The 18818-nt window shown below is 47.1% G+C and overlaps 1 protein-coding gene across 1 annotated transcript in view; it reads right to left on the bottom strand.

The window, feature by feature from the left end:
* Positions 1-7470, bottom strand: part of MTMR8 (myotubularin related protein 8) — a 30757-nt gene extending 23287 nt beyond the window's left edge. The window contains exons 1-4 of the mRNA XM_068151946.1: positions 7398-7470; positions 5512-5634; positions 4676-4838; positions 1518-1675 (exon numbers count right to left, since the gene is read on the bottom strand). Coding sequence (XP_068008047.1) covers positions 1518-1675; positions 4676-4838; positions 5512-5634; positions 7398-7421 — 468 coding nt within the window. The 5' untranslated portion in view covers positions 7422-7470. The remainder of the gene's footprint in view (positions 1-1517; positions 1676-4675; positions 4839-5511; positions 5635-7397) is intronic.
* Between the last annotated feature and the right edge of the window lie 11348 nt (positions 7471-18818).

Below are 18818 nucleotides of genomic sequence, written 5' to 3'. Positions count from 1 at the left end.
TCTAACACAGACCACAGCCAAAGTTTCAAGTCATTAAGATGCACTTAGGAGCAAAATAGAACTATGTGGCTCAGGAAACAATCAATTTTGCAATCAAACCTAACAAAAAGAGTGCACAGTGCACAATATATATGAAAAGTTCTTTAGACCCCTAAACAGCAAGGAAGTTTCTGATCTGACAGTAAGAAAGAGAAAGAAGGAATTAAGAGCAACAATATTTTTCAAGTCCCCTCTAAATCTTATCCAACTTGAAATGAGCTTCCAGCAACCAGGCAGCACCCTCAGAGACCAGCTTTACCGTTTTTGCTCACACAAGCAAAGTCTTTTCAGCAGGTACTTCACACATAAGCTGTTCTCCAAGTCTGGCTTTCCTTTAGGCTGGGCAGTTTGAAAACAAACTGTAAACCCTGAAGAAATAATGAAGCACTGGCACCTGAGTGCTACACAACAGCAGGGAAACCTTCACAGTGATTAATGATTTTAGAGGCCCACACTCAGATGTCCTCATCAGCTAACACAGTATAGTATCATAGTATCAGTCAGGGTTGGAAGGGACCACAAGGATCATCTAGTTCCAACCCCATGGGCAGGGACACCCCACACTAGATCAGCCTCATCCAGCCTGGTCTTAAACACCTCCAGGGACGGTGCCCCAACCACCTCCCTGGAGAAAAAGCAGTTCTCCCATCATATTTCAATTCAGGCATCCAAAGATACAGTCATTTCAAATGACCAGCACAAGATTGTATTGCCTTACCTCAAAGCATCACAATAAAGAAAACTACTGGGGAAGGGACTTAAGAGCATGGGGAACGGATTCAAGAGTCAGTATGTTGCTGTTTTCCCCAGAGCTGTTAGACAGAGAGGTCTGACTGACACCACCAGAAGAAATAAAATGGGCAATTACATAAAGAAGGACTCTGAGCAAGTCTGATGAAAAAATGTTTTAATTTAATGTTGTTTAGACCCTGCCTAGCCTTACAGAGGAGTCAGAGAAGAAAATAGCTGCAGCCAGTCAGGACTGAAGTAACTGAGAGCCCTTATTGAGCAGAAGATCCAACCCAGCAGGAAAAAAGGCATGTCTGTTCTCTGCTACTGTTTATTCCCTTCCTCACCTATTCCCTCTCCACTCTGCCTCATTCCCCATCAAGCCAAACCATTGCCATTCATTCCTCTGCATCTGTCAGCAGCCTGGCAGAACAGGCTTTGGGAAGACCAGAAGCAGTGAAAGGTACTTCAGGTCTAACCTAACAGCTGGTTTGACATTCCTCCAGAAAAACAAGGAGCTGGTATTTTGCCAGAGGGATCAGAGCAAACCAAGGTGACTCTGCAGCTCTGTGCTGCTGTTCCACAGTGTCATCATCCAAAACCTCCCATCAAGACAACGCCGCTTTGATTCAAGCCAACCCAGCTGGCTGCCACCCTGAGGCATCACTGATGCAGCAGCAGGACTGCTATATGTCACACCACCAAGGAAGAGATGCTGCAGTAAAATGGCTACTTTGGGCAAGAATTACCTCATAGTCTTTGTTAAGATCCGTTATCTCCCAGTACTGGTTGGGAATTCCCATCCGTTGGTAATCCACCTTTAGGTCAATCAGCTTCCAGCCAATCTCCCGGCTCTCTTTAGACATTTTGGGATTGTAGGAGAAAGCATAAAGGTCTTCAGCTCTCACTGGGAGCAGGGGGAAAAAAATAACTGGTTAGAGAGAGATAAAGACATAGGGAGAGGTCAACACTTCCTCCTAAAGGCTGCCTTTTGGCTGAGCCCCCCTGTGCACACTGATGAGCTGGAGGTGTGCCCCAGCTGATGGAGGGGATGGAAAAGGTGTCCAGTCAACAAACCATGGAACCCCAGACTGGTTTGGGTGGGAAGGGACCTTTAAAGCTCAGCTAGTCCAACCCCCCCTGTAATCATCACAGATATCTGCAACCAGAACAGACTGCTCAAAGCCACAAACATTACCTGCAATGGTTCCAGGCATGAGGTATCCCCCACCTCTCTGGGCAACCTGGGACAGGGTCTCACCACCATCAGTATCAAACATTTCTCCCTTCTCTCCAGTCTGAATCTCCCTCTTGGAGTTCAAACCATCACCTCTTGTCCTGCTAGAAAGTCTGTCCCCAGCTTTTTTTCTGGCCCTGTCAAGTCTTGAAAGGCCACCAGAAGGTCTCCCTGGAGCCTTCTCTTCTCCAGGCTCAACCACCCCAACTCTCTCAGCTTGGTCACACAGCAGAGGGCTTCCAGCTCTCCCATCATCGCTGCAGCCTCCTCTGGCCATGGTCCAACAGGTCCATGCCCTTCTTGCACCGAAAATCAGGAGACTTAGGAATGATTTGCTGTGGAATCCAAAGGGCTGTGCCGCTGCACTGCACAGAACTTTGATCTACCTCATGCTTCTGCTGCCTCAAAGATCAGAGCCCTGATGTTTTCTTTAATCTTCCTGCATTCTTGACTGCTGCAAACCAACTTAGATTTTTTTTTTTTTAAGAGTGAGAATCAGACATGATAGTAACTGAGCACTAGATAGAGGAGAACAGGTATGTAAAACACCTCCAACTCACAGGTTTTCATTTGGGCCAGTACTGAATGTGGCTACTTCATCCCAAAGTCCTCAGGAATTTCCAACACTCAGTTCCCACATGCAGGGAGCTAAAACATTTTGTTGGAATGAATTCAAACTTCAAAGCAGAGATACTTTTTTTCCTTCCCCAGAACAAATTATTTCCAACTGAATTCACTGCAATAAGCATGTTAAGTGAGATTTATATCATAGGAATTAATCCATAAATGAAAGTATGTACTGAAAGAGAGATTTTTCTGTGAGGAGCTGATGAAACAGCTCCTGCACACCTGTAAGTTCATGGCTCAGCAGTGAGTTCTGAGGCACATGGAAGGCTTGATGGATGTCTGGAAGATTACTGTCAGCCCAACAAAGGCTTTGGGCTGTCTCTGACAAATGGTAATTTCTTCCTTTTTCCATCTCCAGCACCCCAGTTTCCCTCCCTCTCTTCATCAAATGCAAATCCAACCACTACCTCATTCAGCTGATTCCCAAGGCAGCGAGTGCTGCACAGAGAGTGAAACCTGTCAGAGCCTGATAAAGTGGCTGGGTTTAGGGACAGGTAACCCACGGCTGTCACTCAGGACAGCTGCAAATCACCAATAATTCTATGCCCTGCACAATAAACCTGAAGAAAAACAGGCAGGAAGCATACACAGAGGACTTTTAAAGGAAGAGAAAAGAGAACAGTTAAAAATCCATAAATAGAAACAAAAGAGCTGCAGCTTATTACACAAATAACCACAAGACCAAGGGAACTGATGTAACCTCTGCAGCCACAGTACCCCCTGCAGCCACAGCTCCCAAGCCTTCAGACACCCCCCAGGCCTTTAGTTTTCAGACTGAGAAGTGGCAGCTTTTCAAGACAGCACCAGAAACCTGACAGATACAGCCTTAAAACTTCCAGAACTCAGCAAACTGCCAAACCCAGTGCACAAGGGAGATACTGGGAATAGACATCAGCCTAACTATCAACCAAAAACCAGAAAAATCTCAAATTCAGCCAAAAAAAAAAAGCCTTTCTTCCAAGTATCAGACACAGGAGGACAGAATTCTGAGCAGGGCCTGTAGTGACAGGACAAGGGATGATGGCTTGGAAATTAAAAGAGAAAAACAGGAGATTCAGACTAGAGAGAAGGGAGAGATTTCTGACAATGAGTGTGGTAAGAGCATGGCCCAGGCTGTCCAGAGAGGTGGGAGATGCCTCATGCCTGGAACTATTCCAGGTTGGGTTGACTGTAGTTCTGTGTAACCTGCCCCAGTTGCAGATGTTCCTGCTGACTGCAGGGGGGCTGGACTGGATGAGCTTTAAAGGTTCTCTGAGCCTGTCTATGATTCTACTTCTACTCAAGTCCAGCATGGGGCCATCAACTCCCTCCCCTTCGATTAGTGACATAATTACAAACTGCAGTCACAAAGAGCATCCTTATAATAAAGCTGCACTGAAGGAGCAGCCCAAAACCAGAAGTCTGGTAGGAAATTCAGTGGAATGCTGCCCTGCAAGAACAAGGAGCCTGAAGATTCATCCATAATGGACTAAAAAGCTGAAACCATGAGAAGCCACAGGCTTTTGAGCACACTCTGCAATAGTGACTTCAAGCCAGAGTGAAGCACTGGGTTTCACAACAGAAAGAAAACAAACACTGAAGAGCAGCCTCAACATGTTGTTGGGAAACAAATCAAAGGCACCAACATTTAAAGCTTTATTGGGATCTCAGAGTTCTGTGAACATCTGGAAAGCACAGAACTACACACAGCCCAGAGCTAGGCCACTGAAATCACTGATGATGGCTAGGTTTGGGATATGGTACTCAGCATGTGTGCTACAAGAAAAGGCTGAGATGCCACATACAGCTTCAATAAAGCAAAAGAGCTTTGCTCAGGTCTCCAGCAGTTCCTCTTGGAAGACCTCCTTCTTCTCAAAAGATCTGTGCTTAGTTTGGAAGCAAATGCCCAACTTCCCATGACAGCACTCTGCTTCCTGGGCCAACTCACCATCTCTGGTGGTGGAAACAGATTCTGATTTCACATCCTGCCTGTCCTGTCCTGACACCCCAACATGCCTGCAGTGATTCCATGATCTGCAAAGCAGATTTCCCCCCCCTCAGCACCTGGTTGTGAAAGCTTAAGCAGCGAGGTAAACACTTCATGACAGTCACGTTCCTGCCCAATGACAAAGTGAGCCACGTGGAAGTTCTTGCAGTGGATGAGGAGTGGATAGCCAGCTGTGGTCAGAGGCAGTTTCTCTACAGTTGCAATATGGTGATGCAGAATCTGAAAAACAGGAAACAAACCACATTTTTCAGAGGCCACTGATAAGGCTGAGAGCAGTGCAAGCAGGCTATTTGTGCTTCCTGCATCTAACTAGCAGCACAAAATTAGCTTATTTGTGATATTTATCAGCCAAACACAATAAACATCCAGGCAGTCATTCAGCCTTTGCCTGCACTAAGAGCAAGACTGGAAAATTACTGATGCATATAAATTTCTTCTGGGGGCTGACATGCAGGTCAGTTTACCTGGTTCATTTTGCTTTCCTCCCAGCTCCACCTGAAATTATACCCATTTTAATTTAGAATGAATGAAAAAGAGAGGCTCACTGCAGTGCTAATTGTGCACATCTCAATACTGTACATTCAAGTTTGGTGGCCTGGTGTAATGAGTTTGAGAGAGGAAACCAGACACGTTTATGTTCCTCAGCCAGAGACCTCTTCTCCAGTCAATCCCATCATGGGCATTTCCTTCCACAGCTGCTGGCTGTGTGAACCATTTGCTGTCAAAAATGCTATCAGAGATCATCAGAACTCTGGAATCCACAAATCTCTTCATTTTGGCCATGAGGCATAAAGTAATTTTTACACTTGTGTTTAAGCAGACTCCAGGTACGACAGGATTTGGCTTGGTGATCTCAGAGGTCTTTTTCAACCTTAATGACTCTACAACATACCCATGTTTCTTTTCTGACTTCAGCAGAAGCCTCCACATAGATCAAGTGGGTGGCTGTCAGGTATAATGTCCCATTTGCTGCCTTTCTGTTTGTATAACGATCTAGTAACTTCACATTTTCAACCTGCAACATAGAAAGAGCACAAGAAACTCATTTAACTTTGACAGAAGAAACAACTCAGCACCTGTTGAACCACAATCTTTTAACTTCTCATCTAAAGCTCAGGAAGAGAGACAGAAAAATGTAAGAATTAAAGCCTCTTCTGCAACTGAAGCTCAGTTTCACAGGATGAATTCAAATTGTTTCTTCAGCAATTAAAGCAAAAATAGGTTAAGCAAACAGCCAAGGTTTGGTGTAGCATGAGTAACAGGATTACTGGATTTGTAGCCAAGATGATCACAGTTTATTACTGGGTAAAGCTACAGAAATAGCAAGACATACACATTGTGTACAACCAAAGCGTGGCTCTCCAAGGAACAGCTCTTTTGAGCCCGACTTCCAACTGCTCAGTCACTATAAAGAAGTCTTAGAAGCTATTTCTTGTAACCCATTTCCTAGGCATGGAAGTGCATTTCATAAACCACACCAAGCTAATTACTAAAACCAGCATTAAAAACCATCAGCACAGACAGAATGAAATGTTAATTTTAAAGGGTTTTGCACTGCTTTATTCATGTTCTTCTAGCTTATTTGCTTCTTAATGAAGCTAGATATGCATTTTTTTTCATCATTAATGGGAAAAAACTGAGAAGGACAAACAGTTTAACAGCATATATGACAAATTAGTTCAGAGCATTGAACATTGTTTCTTCATGAAGATAGATATGCATTTTTTTCATCATTAATGGGAAAAAACTGAGAAGGACAAACAGTTTCACAATATATATATGACAAATTAGTTCAGAGCATTGAACATTGCTTCTTCATGAAGATAGATATGCATTTTTTTTCATCATTAATGGGAAAAAAAACGAGAAGGACAAACAGTTTCACAATATATATATGACAAATGAGTTCAGAGCATTGAACATGTGAGCTTCTTCATAGGGTCACTGCTGAAATAAATAATGGAAAGTATCAGAATAACAAACTCGAAGAGCAGAGGGCTCAGCTGTGCACGTCATGTTTTTCAGTGCCTGTGATTATTAATATCTAATATTGCCCTTTTCCAGGCCCCTAGAGACAAGCAGCTTCAGCAAAGCCGTTTAGGCAACACGGCTAAGGAGCATCTCCAAACTAACATCCTAGAGAATAAAACAAAACAAAACAAAACACGGCAAGCTTCACGGTGTTTAATAAATAAAGAACTTAAGTAAATAAAGTGCTAGCCTGCCAGCTGCTTGAAGTAAAAGCAAATCTTTTGATCTGCCATGAGCACAGCGCGCCCAGAGCTCCTGTTTCACCTTACACAGCTCCGAAGGCACATTTTGAGCCATTTATGATGACTGAAGAAGGTCCCCGCGCTTTGATATAAATGTTTAACACCAATGGGGCCCAAAACACCTTACAAACGATACCCTCACTAAGATTTTCCTTTCCTGCAAGGCGATACAGTAAGGAACACCTAAACGCCACATCCAACAGCGTTAAGCTTTGCAGACGCGTCCGAGACCCATCGGATAGGAGAAAGGGCCATTCACGGATACGTATGCCTTGGAGGAAAGCAAAAATATCTGCTTTGTTGTAATTAAACACGGATTTAACATACACACACACACAAAAGTAGATAGATGGTACGGCTCTGACAACAACCCCGGCCGAGGCCCGCCGCCGTGGGGGGCTGCACCTCAGGTGAGCCGAGCCTGGGTGAGCTCGGCCCGGCTCTCTTCACCCGAAGGGCCCCAGGGGGTCCGCAGCTAAGCTGTCGGAACCACCCGCCCTCTTACCTTCGGTGTGGTGATGTGCTCCATGACGGCACCATCCGCCTGCCCCAGCCTCACCTCCGCGCCGCCATTTGCAGGGGGCAGCGCCCGGCTCCGCCGCAAACCTCGCGAGAGTTGTGCGGAGTGGCGCCGCCGCCGCCATCTTGGGTAAGGGCAGCGCCTCCTGCTGTGGAGGCCCTTGGTGTCCCAGAGCCCCGGGCTCGGACCTTAGAGAGGACGAGGAGCCTCGACATACTCTTCAGCCCCCAGCTGGGCACTCTCAAACCAAAGAAGTTTCTCCTTCTGTTCAGATGGAACCTCCCAGGTTCTAGTTTGTGCCCACTGCCCCTTGTCCTGTCCCTGAACAGTCTGGCCCCATCCTCTTGCCTGCACCCGTTACCTCTTGCTGAGCATTGGTCAGATCCCCTCTGGGGCTGCTCTTCTCCAGGCTGAACAGTCCCCAGGGCTCTCAGCCTTTCCTGGTCTCCAGTGCCCAGATCCCTGCCCTACACCCCTGGCATGTACAGGAACCCCCTGGGAGATACTCCAAGAGAAAAACAAAACACTTTTTTTCCCTCAGTGTGTAAGGTCATCTGCATTACCCCCTCGAGTATCACTCTAATAACATTCCTCACTCATGAAATGGGGTTTGACCACATTGACATTTCCTACAGGCCCTTCACAGAACTCCTAATACCTGTTTTATTTGGTTTTCCCCAATATTTTAATTTCAAAGCATAACCTGGTCTCTTGTGGATAGCCAAGCTCCATCCTGAAGAGCTGCTGTAATTACCATTCACCCGCTGCTGCCGCTGCCATGAATATTCATCACAGCTCCACAACCCAAGGGCAGCAGTTTCCCCAGGTGTTCATTGCAATCTAAACCCTTAATTTGCTGAGAAATCTACTTCAGGAGGATGACCTTGTATGGAGCCCCAGTATTTACAGTTTTTAATTGTTACACAGTGGGTGATGTGAGTGTAATGCTCCAGCTGAGTGTTTCTCGCAGATTCCCTGCAAGAAAGGCACTCGGACTCCATAAGGTGTTGATTAAAACATTGTTTAATAGAGATCACACAAGAAGGGTTAGCGCTCGTTAGTTTGGCCTTTGCGTTTGTGCTGCACATCAATCCAAGGTTGTTCTGTTCCCTGGTAGCTTCTCCTGGGGTTTGCAGAAGGATGATGATAGTTTCTGACATTAATAATAATCTAGGTGGGGATCATTGAATGGGACTCTACACAATGCCCATGTATAATAGCAACATTTCTTCCTCCTTTTCCCAAAGGAAAGCTCACATACAGAAGGGAAAAAATAAGAATTGAAGAAGCAGGCATGTTGAGGAGGAGAAAACATGGGGTAATAGATACATTTCTCAGCCAGACACTATCACCCTCACAGCTTATTCCCAAACTCATTGTTATGCCACAGAGATGAGCTTTGAGCAGAAATCCCAAGGAATAAAAGGTGCTGACTTGTTCCAGGGAGCTTTTCTCTATGGGCAAAGTAGAGAGCAGAACTGAGGTGCTGAGGCTGGCAAATGTTCACAGTGCAGAGACATATTGATCCAGCTTAATCTGTGAGCAATGTGAAAGGAAAGGCAATTCTAAGCCACCTTCATATGTTGTGAAGGGGGAAGATGCTATCCTACACAGAACTCAGTGCCTCTCACCTGACACAGCAGCAGGTTTGCTGTTCCTTTTTGGACCCTTCAGATCTGAGTCCCCATCACTGACCAAAAATCTGCATTTAAAAGCAAAGGGAGATGTCAAAAGAAAGCACCTAAGAGAGAAGTAGAGCTGCCAAACAGAGAGGGACCTGGGGGTGCTGATTGACAGCCATCTAAACATGAGCCAGTAGTGTGCCCAGGTGGCCAAGAGGGCCAATGGCATCCTGGCCTGCATTAAGAATAGTGTGGCCAGCAGGAGCAGGGAAGTCATTCTGCCCCTGTACTCTGCTTTGGTTAGGCTGCACCTTGAGTCCTGTGTCCAGTTCTGGGCCCCTCGGTTTAAGAAGGACATCGAAACACTTGAACGTGTCCAGAGAAGGGCAACAAGGCTGGGGAGAGGCCTTGAACACAAGCCCTATGAGGAGAGGCTGAGGGAGCTGGGGTTGCTTAGCCTGGAGAAGAGGAGGCTCAGGGGTGACCTCATTGCCCTCTACAACAACCTGAAAGGTGGTTGTAGCCAGGAAGGGGTTGGTCTCTTCTCCCAGGCAACCAGCACCAGAACAAGAGGACACAGTCTCAAGCTGTGCCAGGGGAAGTTTAGGCTTGAGGTGAGGAGAAAGTTCTTCACCGAGAGAGTCATTAATCATTGGAATGGGCTGTCCAGGGAGGTGGTGGAGTCACCATCCCTCGAGGTATTCAAGAGGTGATGGGACATGGCACTTGGTGCCATGGTCTAGTCATGAGGTCTGTGGTGACAGGTTGGACTCGATGATCCTCGAGGTCTCTTCCAACCTTGGCGATACTGAGATACTGTGATACTGTGAACTAGGCCACAGAGTTGAGCTTAGCAAATACATTTTGGTGAACAGAGTGAAATAAATAAAAGAAATAAAAACAATAATAATTTTTTAAAATCTTATAACCAGCCAGATCCATGATGAATATTTCACCTCTCCTCCAGCTTCTTTGGTTCTGGGTTGTTCTGCTTTCTGGTTTTCAAAGACGAGACTTAGACAAATGAATTTGATCAGATTCTTTGCTAAGGCAAGGTTGAGCTGTGTTCCAGGCAATTAATCAGTGCTGTAACCAGCTGGAATGCTTTAAGGAAAAATCAAGCAGCACTGCATTAGCTTAAAAATCACCAAAACTCCACAGCACTACCTTCGAAAACCTTCAAACGCCACTGCATCAGCTGCATCAGAGCATTCACCCCATGATAAGAAACGGTGAACTGGAGGCAGAGCAGTGAAAGAAGCAGCTGCGTTTTCCAGGTGCCACGAAAAGTAGGTGGTGGTCTCCTGCTTCTGACAGAGTTGTTGTCTTGATGTAGATGGACTTGTTACTGCAATGCAGCATGCTCCCTTTGAGGGCTGCAGCATCTCAGGACTTGGCAGTGCTGTGTTAAGCATTGGACTTGATGATCACAGAATCACAAAATGTTAGGGGTTGGATGGGACCTCCAGAGATCATTGAGTCCAACCCTCCCTGCCAGAGGAGGATCACTTAGGGCAGGCCACACAGGAACACATCCAGGTGGGTTTTGAAAGTCTCCAGAGAAGGAGACTCCACAACCTCTCTGGGCAGCCTGCTCCATAAAGAAGTGTCTCCCCGTGTTGAGGTGGACCTCCTGTGTTCTTAGAGATCTTTTCCAACCTAAATGATTCTATTATTCTCAGCTGAGCAAGATGAATTCCTGAAAGGCCTCTTTTACCACTTTGGTTTTAAATGCATCTATAACATTGGCTCCACAGGTACTTCAGATGTGTACTGAGCCAGGTAGAGCCTCACCGAGGATGGGCACTGGTGTACTCTGTAGTCACAGCCAAGGAGATTAGCTCCACGCTCGTTACAAGAGTGGCTTCAGTATTTTCTCTGGACAGAGGCTTTTGAATGTTCTCCACTGGATCACAAGGGGCACTCAGTGTGCTAAAACCCCATTTGATGGATGAGAAAACTGACACAGAGCAGTGAGCAAGGCCACTGAGACAATGTCACAGCCTTGACCAAGCTTCAAAGCTTACAGCATCTTCAGAGTACAGATATTTTTTTTCCCTGTCATGTTAAGTCACATTTAGCAGAGAAATCCTCCTGTACTACAGGAACCTGCAATTCTTTTGATCTTGCTCCAAGTTCCTTCCGTTGATACTGATTCTGCCATTCGGGTGGAGGGAGGCCACCATCAGACTGGCTTTCAGTACAGACCCCAGACATCAGACTGGTCAGGCTCCTGATAGGCTCTCTGCTGAAAGAAGAGTGCCTTTCTAAAATTACTTTGCAATTTGGGGACTAGTTCATCAGTTTGCAGGGCAGGTTAAGCTAAACTGTAGGGCTACAAAGATATTCAGGGGACTGCAACATCTCTCTGATGAGGAAAGACTGAGAGGATTGGGGCTTTTTAGTCAGGAAAAGAGCAGCCTAAGCAGGCAACTCATCAATGTTGATCAACACTTGAGGGGTAGGTGTCAGGAAGATAGGACCAGGGTTTATTCAGTGGTGCCCAGTGACAGGACAAGGGGTGACAGGCATAGACTGAACATGAGAAGTTCCATCTAAACATGAGGAGAAATTTCTTTACTTTGAGGGTGACAGAGCCCTGGAGCAGGCTGCCCAGAGAAGTGGTGGGATCTCATCTTTGGAGACATTCCAAACCCAGCTGAACATGTTCCTGTGTAACCTTCTCTAGGTGAACCTGCCTTGGCAGGTGGCTTGGACTGGAGGAGCTCGAGAGGTCCCTTTCAATCCCTACCATACTGTGATGCTGTGACTGTGTAGGTAAGCAACTCCTGCCATCTCATTTGTGTTAGTCCCTTACTGTTTAACCAAAAGTCTACCAGCTGAATTCTACTACAATAAATCTCTATGAAAAAGAAACAAAACAAACCCAAACAGATCCTGAAATCCTGTGCAATGGGGATGAAAACTACATTTTATCAGAACAAAGAAAAATATATCTATTGTGATGTTTTTATGGCATGAAGGATGGGAAGGGGCATTACCAGACACACACACTGCTAAGCTCCTGGAATATGAGCCCCAAATGGGCTGTTGTTGAAAAAGGAGCCTCATTTATGGGTGTTATAAAGAGACTGGTGCCAAAAATACCTTGAGCTGCTGGGTTTTGATCACTTCCATGCCCAGTTGCAGGCAGTATGCACTCAGTATCCTGCTCAGCTGCTGGCTTCTGTCATTGTGTAAGCAGACAGCATAATGTGTGTGCATGGCCAAGCTGGTGTGCTGATGCTAAGGTCAGCTGAATGACCCCGGGCATGAATTTGGCCTTCAGAGTTTGTTTTCCTCATTTTAATGATACTCAAGAAATAGCTGTCTCAAGAAACAGCCTTAGGGAGCAGAAGGTTTGCCCATATCTTAGAATTTTGATGGTCACAAATAGATTCTAAAGTATCTTCCCAGAAAACAAAATTATAGAAGTACCTTAATCCAGGGAATATGAGGCTGCAGAGAAGCATGAAATCAGAACTCAGTACAGGCTCCTTACTTTAACCCTTTGTCTTGCTCTGAGCCAGAGCAGAGCTGATTCTGGTCAGGATGGGACTTCCCAGCTCAGGCTGTGCTCAGTGAGGCACTTTCTGAAGTTCAGGGCAGGTTTGCACAGCCAGGGGCTGCTTCTAGCAGGGAGAAGCTGATGGGCAGAGTTCCTGCCAAGGGCTGGGCTGCAGAAAGGCTCTGCCTTGGCCTCGCTCCTGGGCACAAGGGCACTGCCACATCTTGTGCCCACCTTGGGGGTGGGAAGGCAGAGGTGGCACCAGTGGGGAGGAGCAGACAGGACAGGTGACCCTCAAGTGCCTAAGAAGGGATTGCATCCCATGGAGGGCATCTTCAGGAAAGAGCTGAGGGATCACCAAGGCCAAGCCTCTTCTTCACTGGCCAATGTCCCAGGAGGACTCTGCCCCTTCTGCCTTCCATCCTGATCCCTGTGTTCCTGAATCCAGCTCCTGAGTCTGGTTCCCATCTGCTGCTGAGCCCAGGGTGGGACTTGCCCAGTGCCTGTCCCCAGCATCAGTGGTGCGAGTGGTGACATCATTGCCATCAGGGTTTGGGTTCCATGTCGCTTTGTGTCTCTTTGTCCCTGTTTCATTGGACTGTTCTTCTTTCCATCCCAGCTGATTTAGGTTTTTTCCCAGTTCATCAGTCTCTCTCCCTTCTTCCTTTTCCCTTTCCTTTGGGAAGGCAGAGGGGTTCATGGAGAGCCTCTGTCACTCCTCTAGTGGCTGGCCCAGCTTCAACCCATGACATATCATAACAACTCTGCTGAAATCTCCTGACACTTCTGTCCGCCTCCGGCTGACCCTAGGAAGCTGACTGATGAACACACAATTTCATCTGGTTTGTTGCTCTTGGAACTGAACTGAGCTGAATGTTATCAGCACAAACAGCTCACACAGCAATGCTCCTTCTCTTTTCTGGTGGACAGCTGGGAGCAGGACTGTAGGGCAGTTTGAGCTGCACTTGTTGGATTTTAATGGCCTTACCAACAAGTGGCATCATTTCTACACCCTGAACATCACAAGACATCCTCATATAAAATTGACTTGTTGCCTGAATTTGAGAAAACAGGGATAAATCTGACCTTTGCAAAGAGCTGGGCTGCTGAGAACTCACGTGCATGAACATTCCTTGAATAGGACCAGGAGAGGAATCTGGGCAAGGCCCAGGCAGATGTGTTTACAGTTTCAAATCAATCTCTGCAGATAATGATGTGCAGAATGTGTCTATCCCTTGTTGTGAAGAATGAAGTTCCCCAGTCTTCAAACATCACAGATTCTGAGCTTCCCCAAGGACACTGAGCTATCCCCCTTGCCCTGTTGTCAAGTGAGAAAGTTGTTTCCTAGAGCTTTAGCAGCCTCCACTGCACACTGGGCTCCCAGTTGGATTGAAGCTCTGCAAGAATGAATCAGTGCCTGTGAGCTGGGAACAGCTGTCCTCCCCATGGCACTGCCCTGCCTAAGCTCAAGCCTTCATCTGCCTGCCTGTCTTCCTACAGCTGGATACAGGCAGTGGCACTGAGACCTGCTGTACAGCAGAGAAAAAGAAGTCACATTGACTCAGAAGCAAAGCATGGTAGGTGCTTCCTAAGGATCTGTGTAAGCAATGTGCCCTCATGGACAAGAAGGCCAATGGGCTCCTCCTGCAGAGCATTAAGAAGACTGTGACTAGCAGATCAAGGGAGATTGTGTCCTCACCCCTATGCTGTCCTAGGGAGGCTACATCTGAAGTCCTGGGTCCAGTTCTGGGCTTCCCAGATCAAGAGAGACAAGGAGCTACTGGAATGAGACCAATGTAGGCTACGAAGTTGCTGAGAAGCCTGGAGTATCTCTGTGAGGAGCAAAGGCTGAACAGGAGGAGAAAATTCTTTGGTGTGAGGGTGCTGGAGCCCTGGAGCAGGCTGTCCAGAGAGATTGTGGAGTCTTTTCTGGAGAGCTTCCAAACCCAGCTGGCCACTGTGATCCTGGGCAAGCTGCTGTGGGTGCCCCTGCTTGAGCAGTGGGGTTGGACTAGATGATCTCCAGAGGTCCCTTCCAACCCCCACTTCTCTGGGATTCTCAGATCTGGTGTAAGACATGCTGTCATAAAATCCAAGTGACCCAGTACACTGAAATATGTCTGGCAGCCAGTCTGCCTCCAATATTCTTTGCAATACTAACATGTTGCAGGGTCTTAAACTCTTTGTTCCAGCACACAAAGGTCTGACCCAGTCAAGCTTGTTAGCAGTGGCAAATTTACTCCTAAATATTTCTCTTTGGTGAAATGGAGTTGTTCTTTTTTGGAGACAGGCCTCAATCCATGGTGACAAAGGGTGGATTATCTGCCTCTCAGCCAGCTATTGAAACCCACCCGAGTGGAGTCGGATGTGGGTTTAGGGAAGCTATTGAAAGCATGCCAAGAGCTGTGTAATACAGGGAAGGGGAGCAGGGCTGGCACTTAAATGCAGCATGATATTAGGATGTGAGCAGTGTCTGGAGAACTGAGATGGTGTTTGGGAAATGACAGAAAGGCAGAGAATTCAGGACTGGAGCCAAACTTAGGCTTCACTTGGCTGCAGGCAGAATGTCCTCTGGGGTTTTCCTCTGTCACACTCAGAAAATTGTTTTTTTTCCCATTTGTAATGAAGCTGAGGTTCCAGGCTCTATGTATGCAGCAACTTTTCAGTGATTTAATTAGCCAGACCTTTTCCTGAGGCCCAGCTTTTATCTGGGGGTAAACAGAGGGCCTTTTGGAGGAAGCTGCTTCTTGGAGATCTGTTTAAGGAGGGATGTCCCTAGGGCTTGCAGGAGGAAAAATAGAACCAGAGAATCATAGAATGTTAGTGGCTAGAAGGGTCCTCTAGAGATTTAGAATAAACCAAACCAGGTTGGAAGAGACCTTCAAGATCATCGTGTCCAACCCATCAACCAATCCAACCCACCCAAACAGCTAACCCATGGCACCAAGCACCCCATCAAGTCTCCTCCTGAACACCTCCAATGATGGTGACTCCACCACCTCCTTGGGCAGCCCATTCCAATGGGCAATCACTCTCTCTGGATAGAACTTCTTCCTAACATCCAACCTGAACCTCCCCTGGCGCAGCCTGAGACTGTGTCCTCTTGTTCTGGTACTGGTTGCCTGGGAGAAGAAACCAACCTCTGCCTGTCTACAACCTCCCTTCAGGTAGTTGTAGAGAGCAATAATGTCACCCCTGAGCCTCCTCTTCTCCAGGCTAAGCAATCCCAGCTCCCTCAGCCTCTCCTCACAGGGCTGTGTTCCAAGCCCCTCACCAACTTTGTTGCCCTTCTCTGGACTCGTTCCAGCAAGTCAACCTCCTTCCTAAACTGAGGGGCCCAGAACTGGACACAGTACTCGAGGTGCAGCCTAACCAGTGCAGTGTACAGGGGCAGAGTGACCTCCCTGCTCCTGCTGGCCACACTGTTCCTGATGCAGGCCAGGATGCCGTTGGCCCTCTTGGCTGCCTGGGCACACTGCAGGCTCATGTTCATCTAGTCCAACCTCCTTGCCCAAGCAGGATCCTTTACTTTAGGACTTTATGCCCAAAATAGTTGAGGATTCTTCAGTGCTGTCTGTCCCAGAGCCTCCTTCCCCATGTGGTGCATGTCTGTGGATTTGCCCCTCCTGTTTAGTGCCAGTTCTAATCACCTTACTCACGCCTCATCTCCCACTGTAAATAAAAGGAATTTTAGGCTGCACTTTTTCTTCCAAGTGGCTGCATAAATTTGCCCTTTTTAAGAAAGTGACTGATTGTTTCATTGTGAAATCATGTGCTCAGCTAGTCAACATGGCTGAGCTGACTCATCCCATTGGCAGGGAAAGCACCCCAGGGAGCAAAGATGAACAATTGCAGGTTATTTGTCACCAACAGTGTGTGGTGTGCTTACACTTTCTGAGTGACAGCAAGTGACAGCAAGATGGCTTTGTACTTACAGGATCTTAGAATCACAGAATTGGTTTGGTTGGAAAAGACCTCCCAGATCATCAAGTCCAATCTTCAACCCAACACCACCATGGCCACTAAGCCATGTCTCCAAGCACCATGTCCACACACTTCTGGAACACCTCCAGGGATGGGGACTCTACCACCTCCCTGGGCAGCCTGTTCCAATGCCTGACAACTCTTGCAGGAAAGAAATTCTTCCTAATCTGCAACCTAAACCTCCCCTGGCACAATTTCAGGCCATTTCCTCTTGTTCTATCACCTGATACTAGGGAGAGGAGACAGACCCCCACCTCACTCCAGCCTTTAGGGAGCTGTAGAGAGCCAGGTGGTCTCCAGTCAGTCTCCTCTTCTCCAGAGTAAACAGCTGCTCCTCATCAGGCCTGTTCTCCAGACCCTTCCCCAGCTTCATTGTCCTTTCCCATTCCAAATACAATACAGTCCTGTGAAATCTTTGGTGGCTTTAGGTACAGGGACAATGGCAATCTTCAAGTGGTAGCAAACTGAATGCCTATATTTTTCCTTCTGTCTCTGACACCCACTGGCTGGAACACCTCTGCTGTAAAGACAGGCTGAAAGAATTGAGGCTGCTCAGCTTGGAGAAGAGAAGGCTCCAGGGAGACCTTATATCTGCATAGATGACCTACAGGAAGGCTGGGGAGGGACTGCATAGAAGGGCCTGCAGTGATAGGATGAGAGGCAATGGTTTGAAACCAGAACAGGGTAGATTTAGGTTGGACATTAAGAGGAAGTTCTTCACAATGAGTGAAATAGTGGAACAAGTTGTCCAGGGCTGTGGTTGAGGCCCCATCCCTGGAGAGATATTCATTGTCAGTCTTGATGGGACCCTGGGCAGTCTGATCTGACTGCAGGGCAATTGGATGAGATGACCTCTGAGGCTCCCTTCCAACCCAATGCAATCTGTGAATCTGTAAATCTGTCTAATAAAGCTGCTCTGTAACATGGGGCTCAGGTAACACTGAAAGCAAAGAGCTTCCCCAAGGCCAGCCCATTACTAAGTTATTCCTGACACACTGTGAAACCTGCCACATGCAGCTTCAGTGCCTGTAGCTCAGGAGCCCCAGGGGAAAGGACTGAGGTCATCCTGGGAACAAAACTGAGCAAAGGAAAAACATCCTAGGCCTTAAATCCTCTCATTAGGATGTTCAACATCATCCCTGACACTGACCTTCCTTCTTTCCTCATAAGCCCTGGCTCACACAGCATGCACAAACAAGAGAACGAAGAAGTTTGTGCCATAGCTGTTCATTTCTCATCTCTCTGCTCTGTATTCCCCAAACATGTAATTGCCTCCCTCATATATACTTCAGCACTTGGTACACCTTGGATGTGAGACATAATCTAACTCTTTATGGCTCTGGGAGCTATTTTGAGAGTACCTGCTCCTGAGAAATCCCCTTGCAGGGAGAACTTTGTGTTTCTCATTCCAGCAAGAAATCCAGTCCAGGGAGAAGTGCTTCAGTGACATTTAGAATTTGCCACCAATCACTCTGTGTTTTGTAACATTACACAAAACACTGCACTGAACAGAGGATTTAGTTTCTTGTGCAGAAGGTTGCAAAAGAGATTCCCAACAATCTTCCCACCATTTCAGCAGCAGTATGTGTGCAATCTGCTGGAAATGTCCCAGCATGGCAATAATCAGAGAATCAGAGAATTGTTTGGGTTGGAAAAGCTCTCTAAGGTCATTGAGTCCAACACTCATTGGTTGGTGGTCATAAGGTGGTCATAAGGTGATTGAGCTAACACTCCCTTGGCCATTAAACCATGTCCTAAAGTGCCATGCTCACACATTTCTGGAGCACTTCTAGGGATGACTCCACCACCATCCTGGGCAGCCTGTTCCAGTGCCTGCCCACTCTTGCAGCAAAGAAATTCTTCCTAATCTCCAACCTAAACCTCCCCTGGCACAACCTCAGGCTATTTTCTCTCATTCTATTTCCTGATACAAGGGAGAAGAGACCAACCCCCACCCTACTCCAACCTCCTTTCAGGGAGCTGTGGAGAGCCAGAAGGTCTCCCCTCAGCCTCCATTTCTCCAGGCTGAACAACCCCAGTTCCCTTAGCCATTCCTCACCAGCCCTGTTCTCTAGACCCTTTATCAGCTTCATTGCCCTTCTCTGGACCTGCTCCAGCCACTCAGTGTCCTTTGGAGTGAGGGGCCCAAAACTGAACCCAGGATTTGGGGGGTGGCCTCCCAAGTGCCTAGTCCAGGAGGAAGATCACTTCCCTACTCCTGCTGACCACACTCTTGCTGCTCCTGGATGCTGTTGGCCTTCTTGACCACCTGGGCACACACTGGCTGATATT

This window comes from Melanerpes formicivorus, unplaced genomic scaffold, assembly GCF_026170545.1.
Source record: "Melanerpes formicivorus ecotype bairdi unplaced genomic scaffold, bMelFor1.0.p_v2 SCAF_22, whole genome shotgun sequence".
NCBI classification, from domain to species: domain Eukaryota; kingdom Metazoa; phylum Chordata; class Aves; order Piciformes; family Picidae; genus Melanerpes; species Melanerpes formicivorus.
Note: the sequence above shows the minus strand (reverse complement) of the source record. Positions and strands in the feature narration are given on the sequence as shown.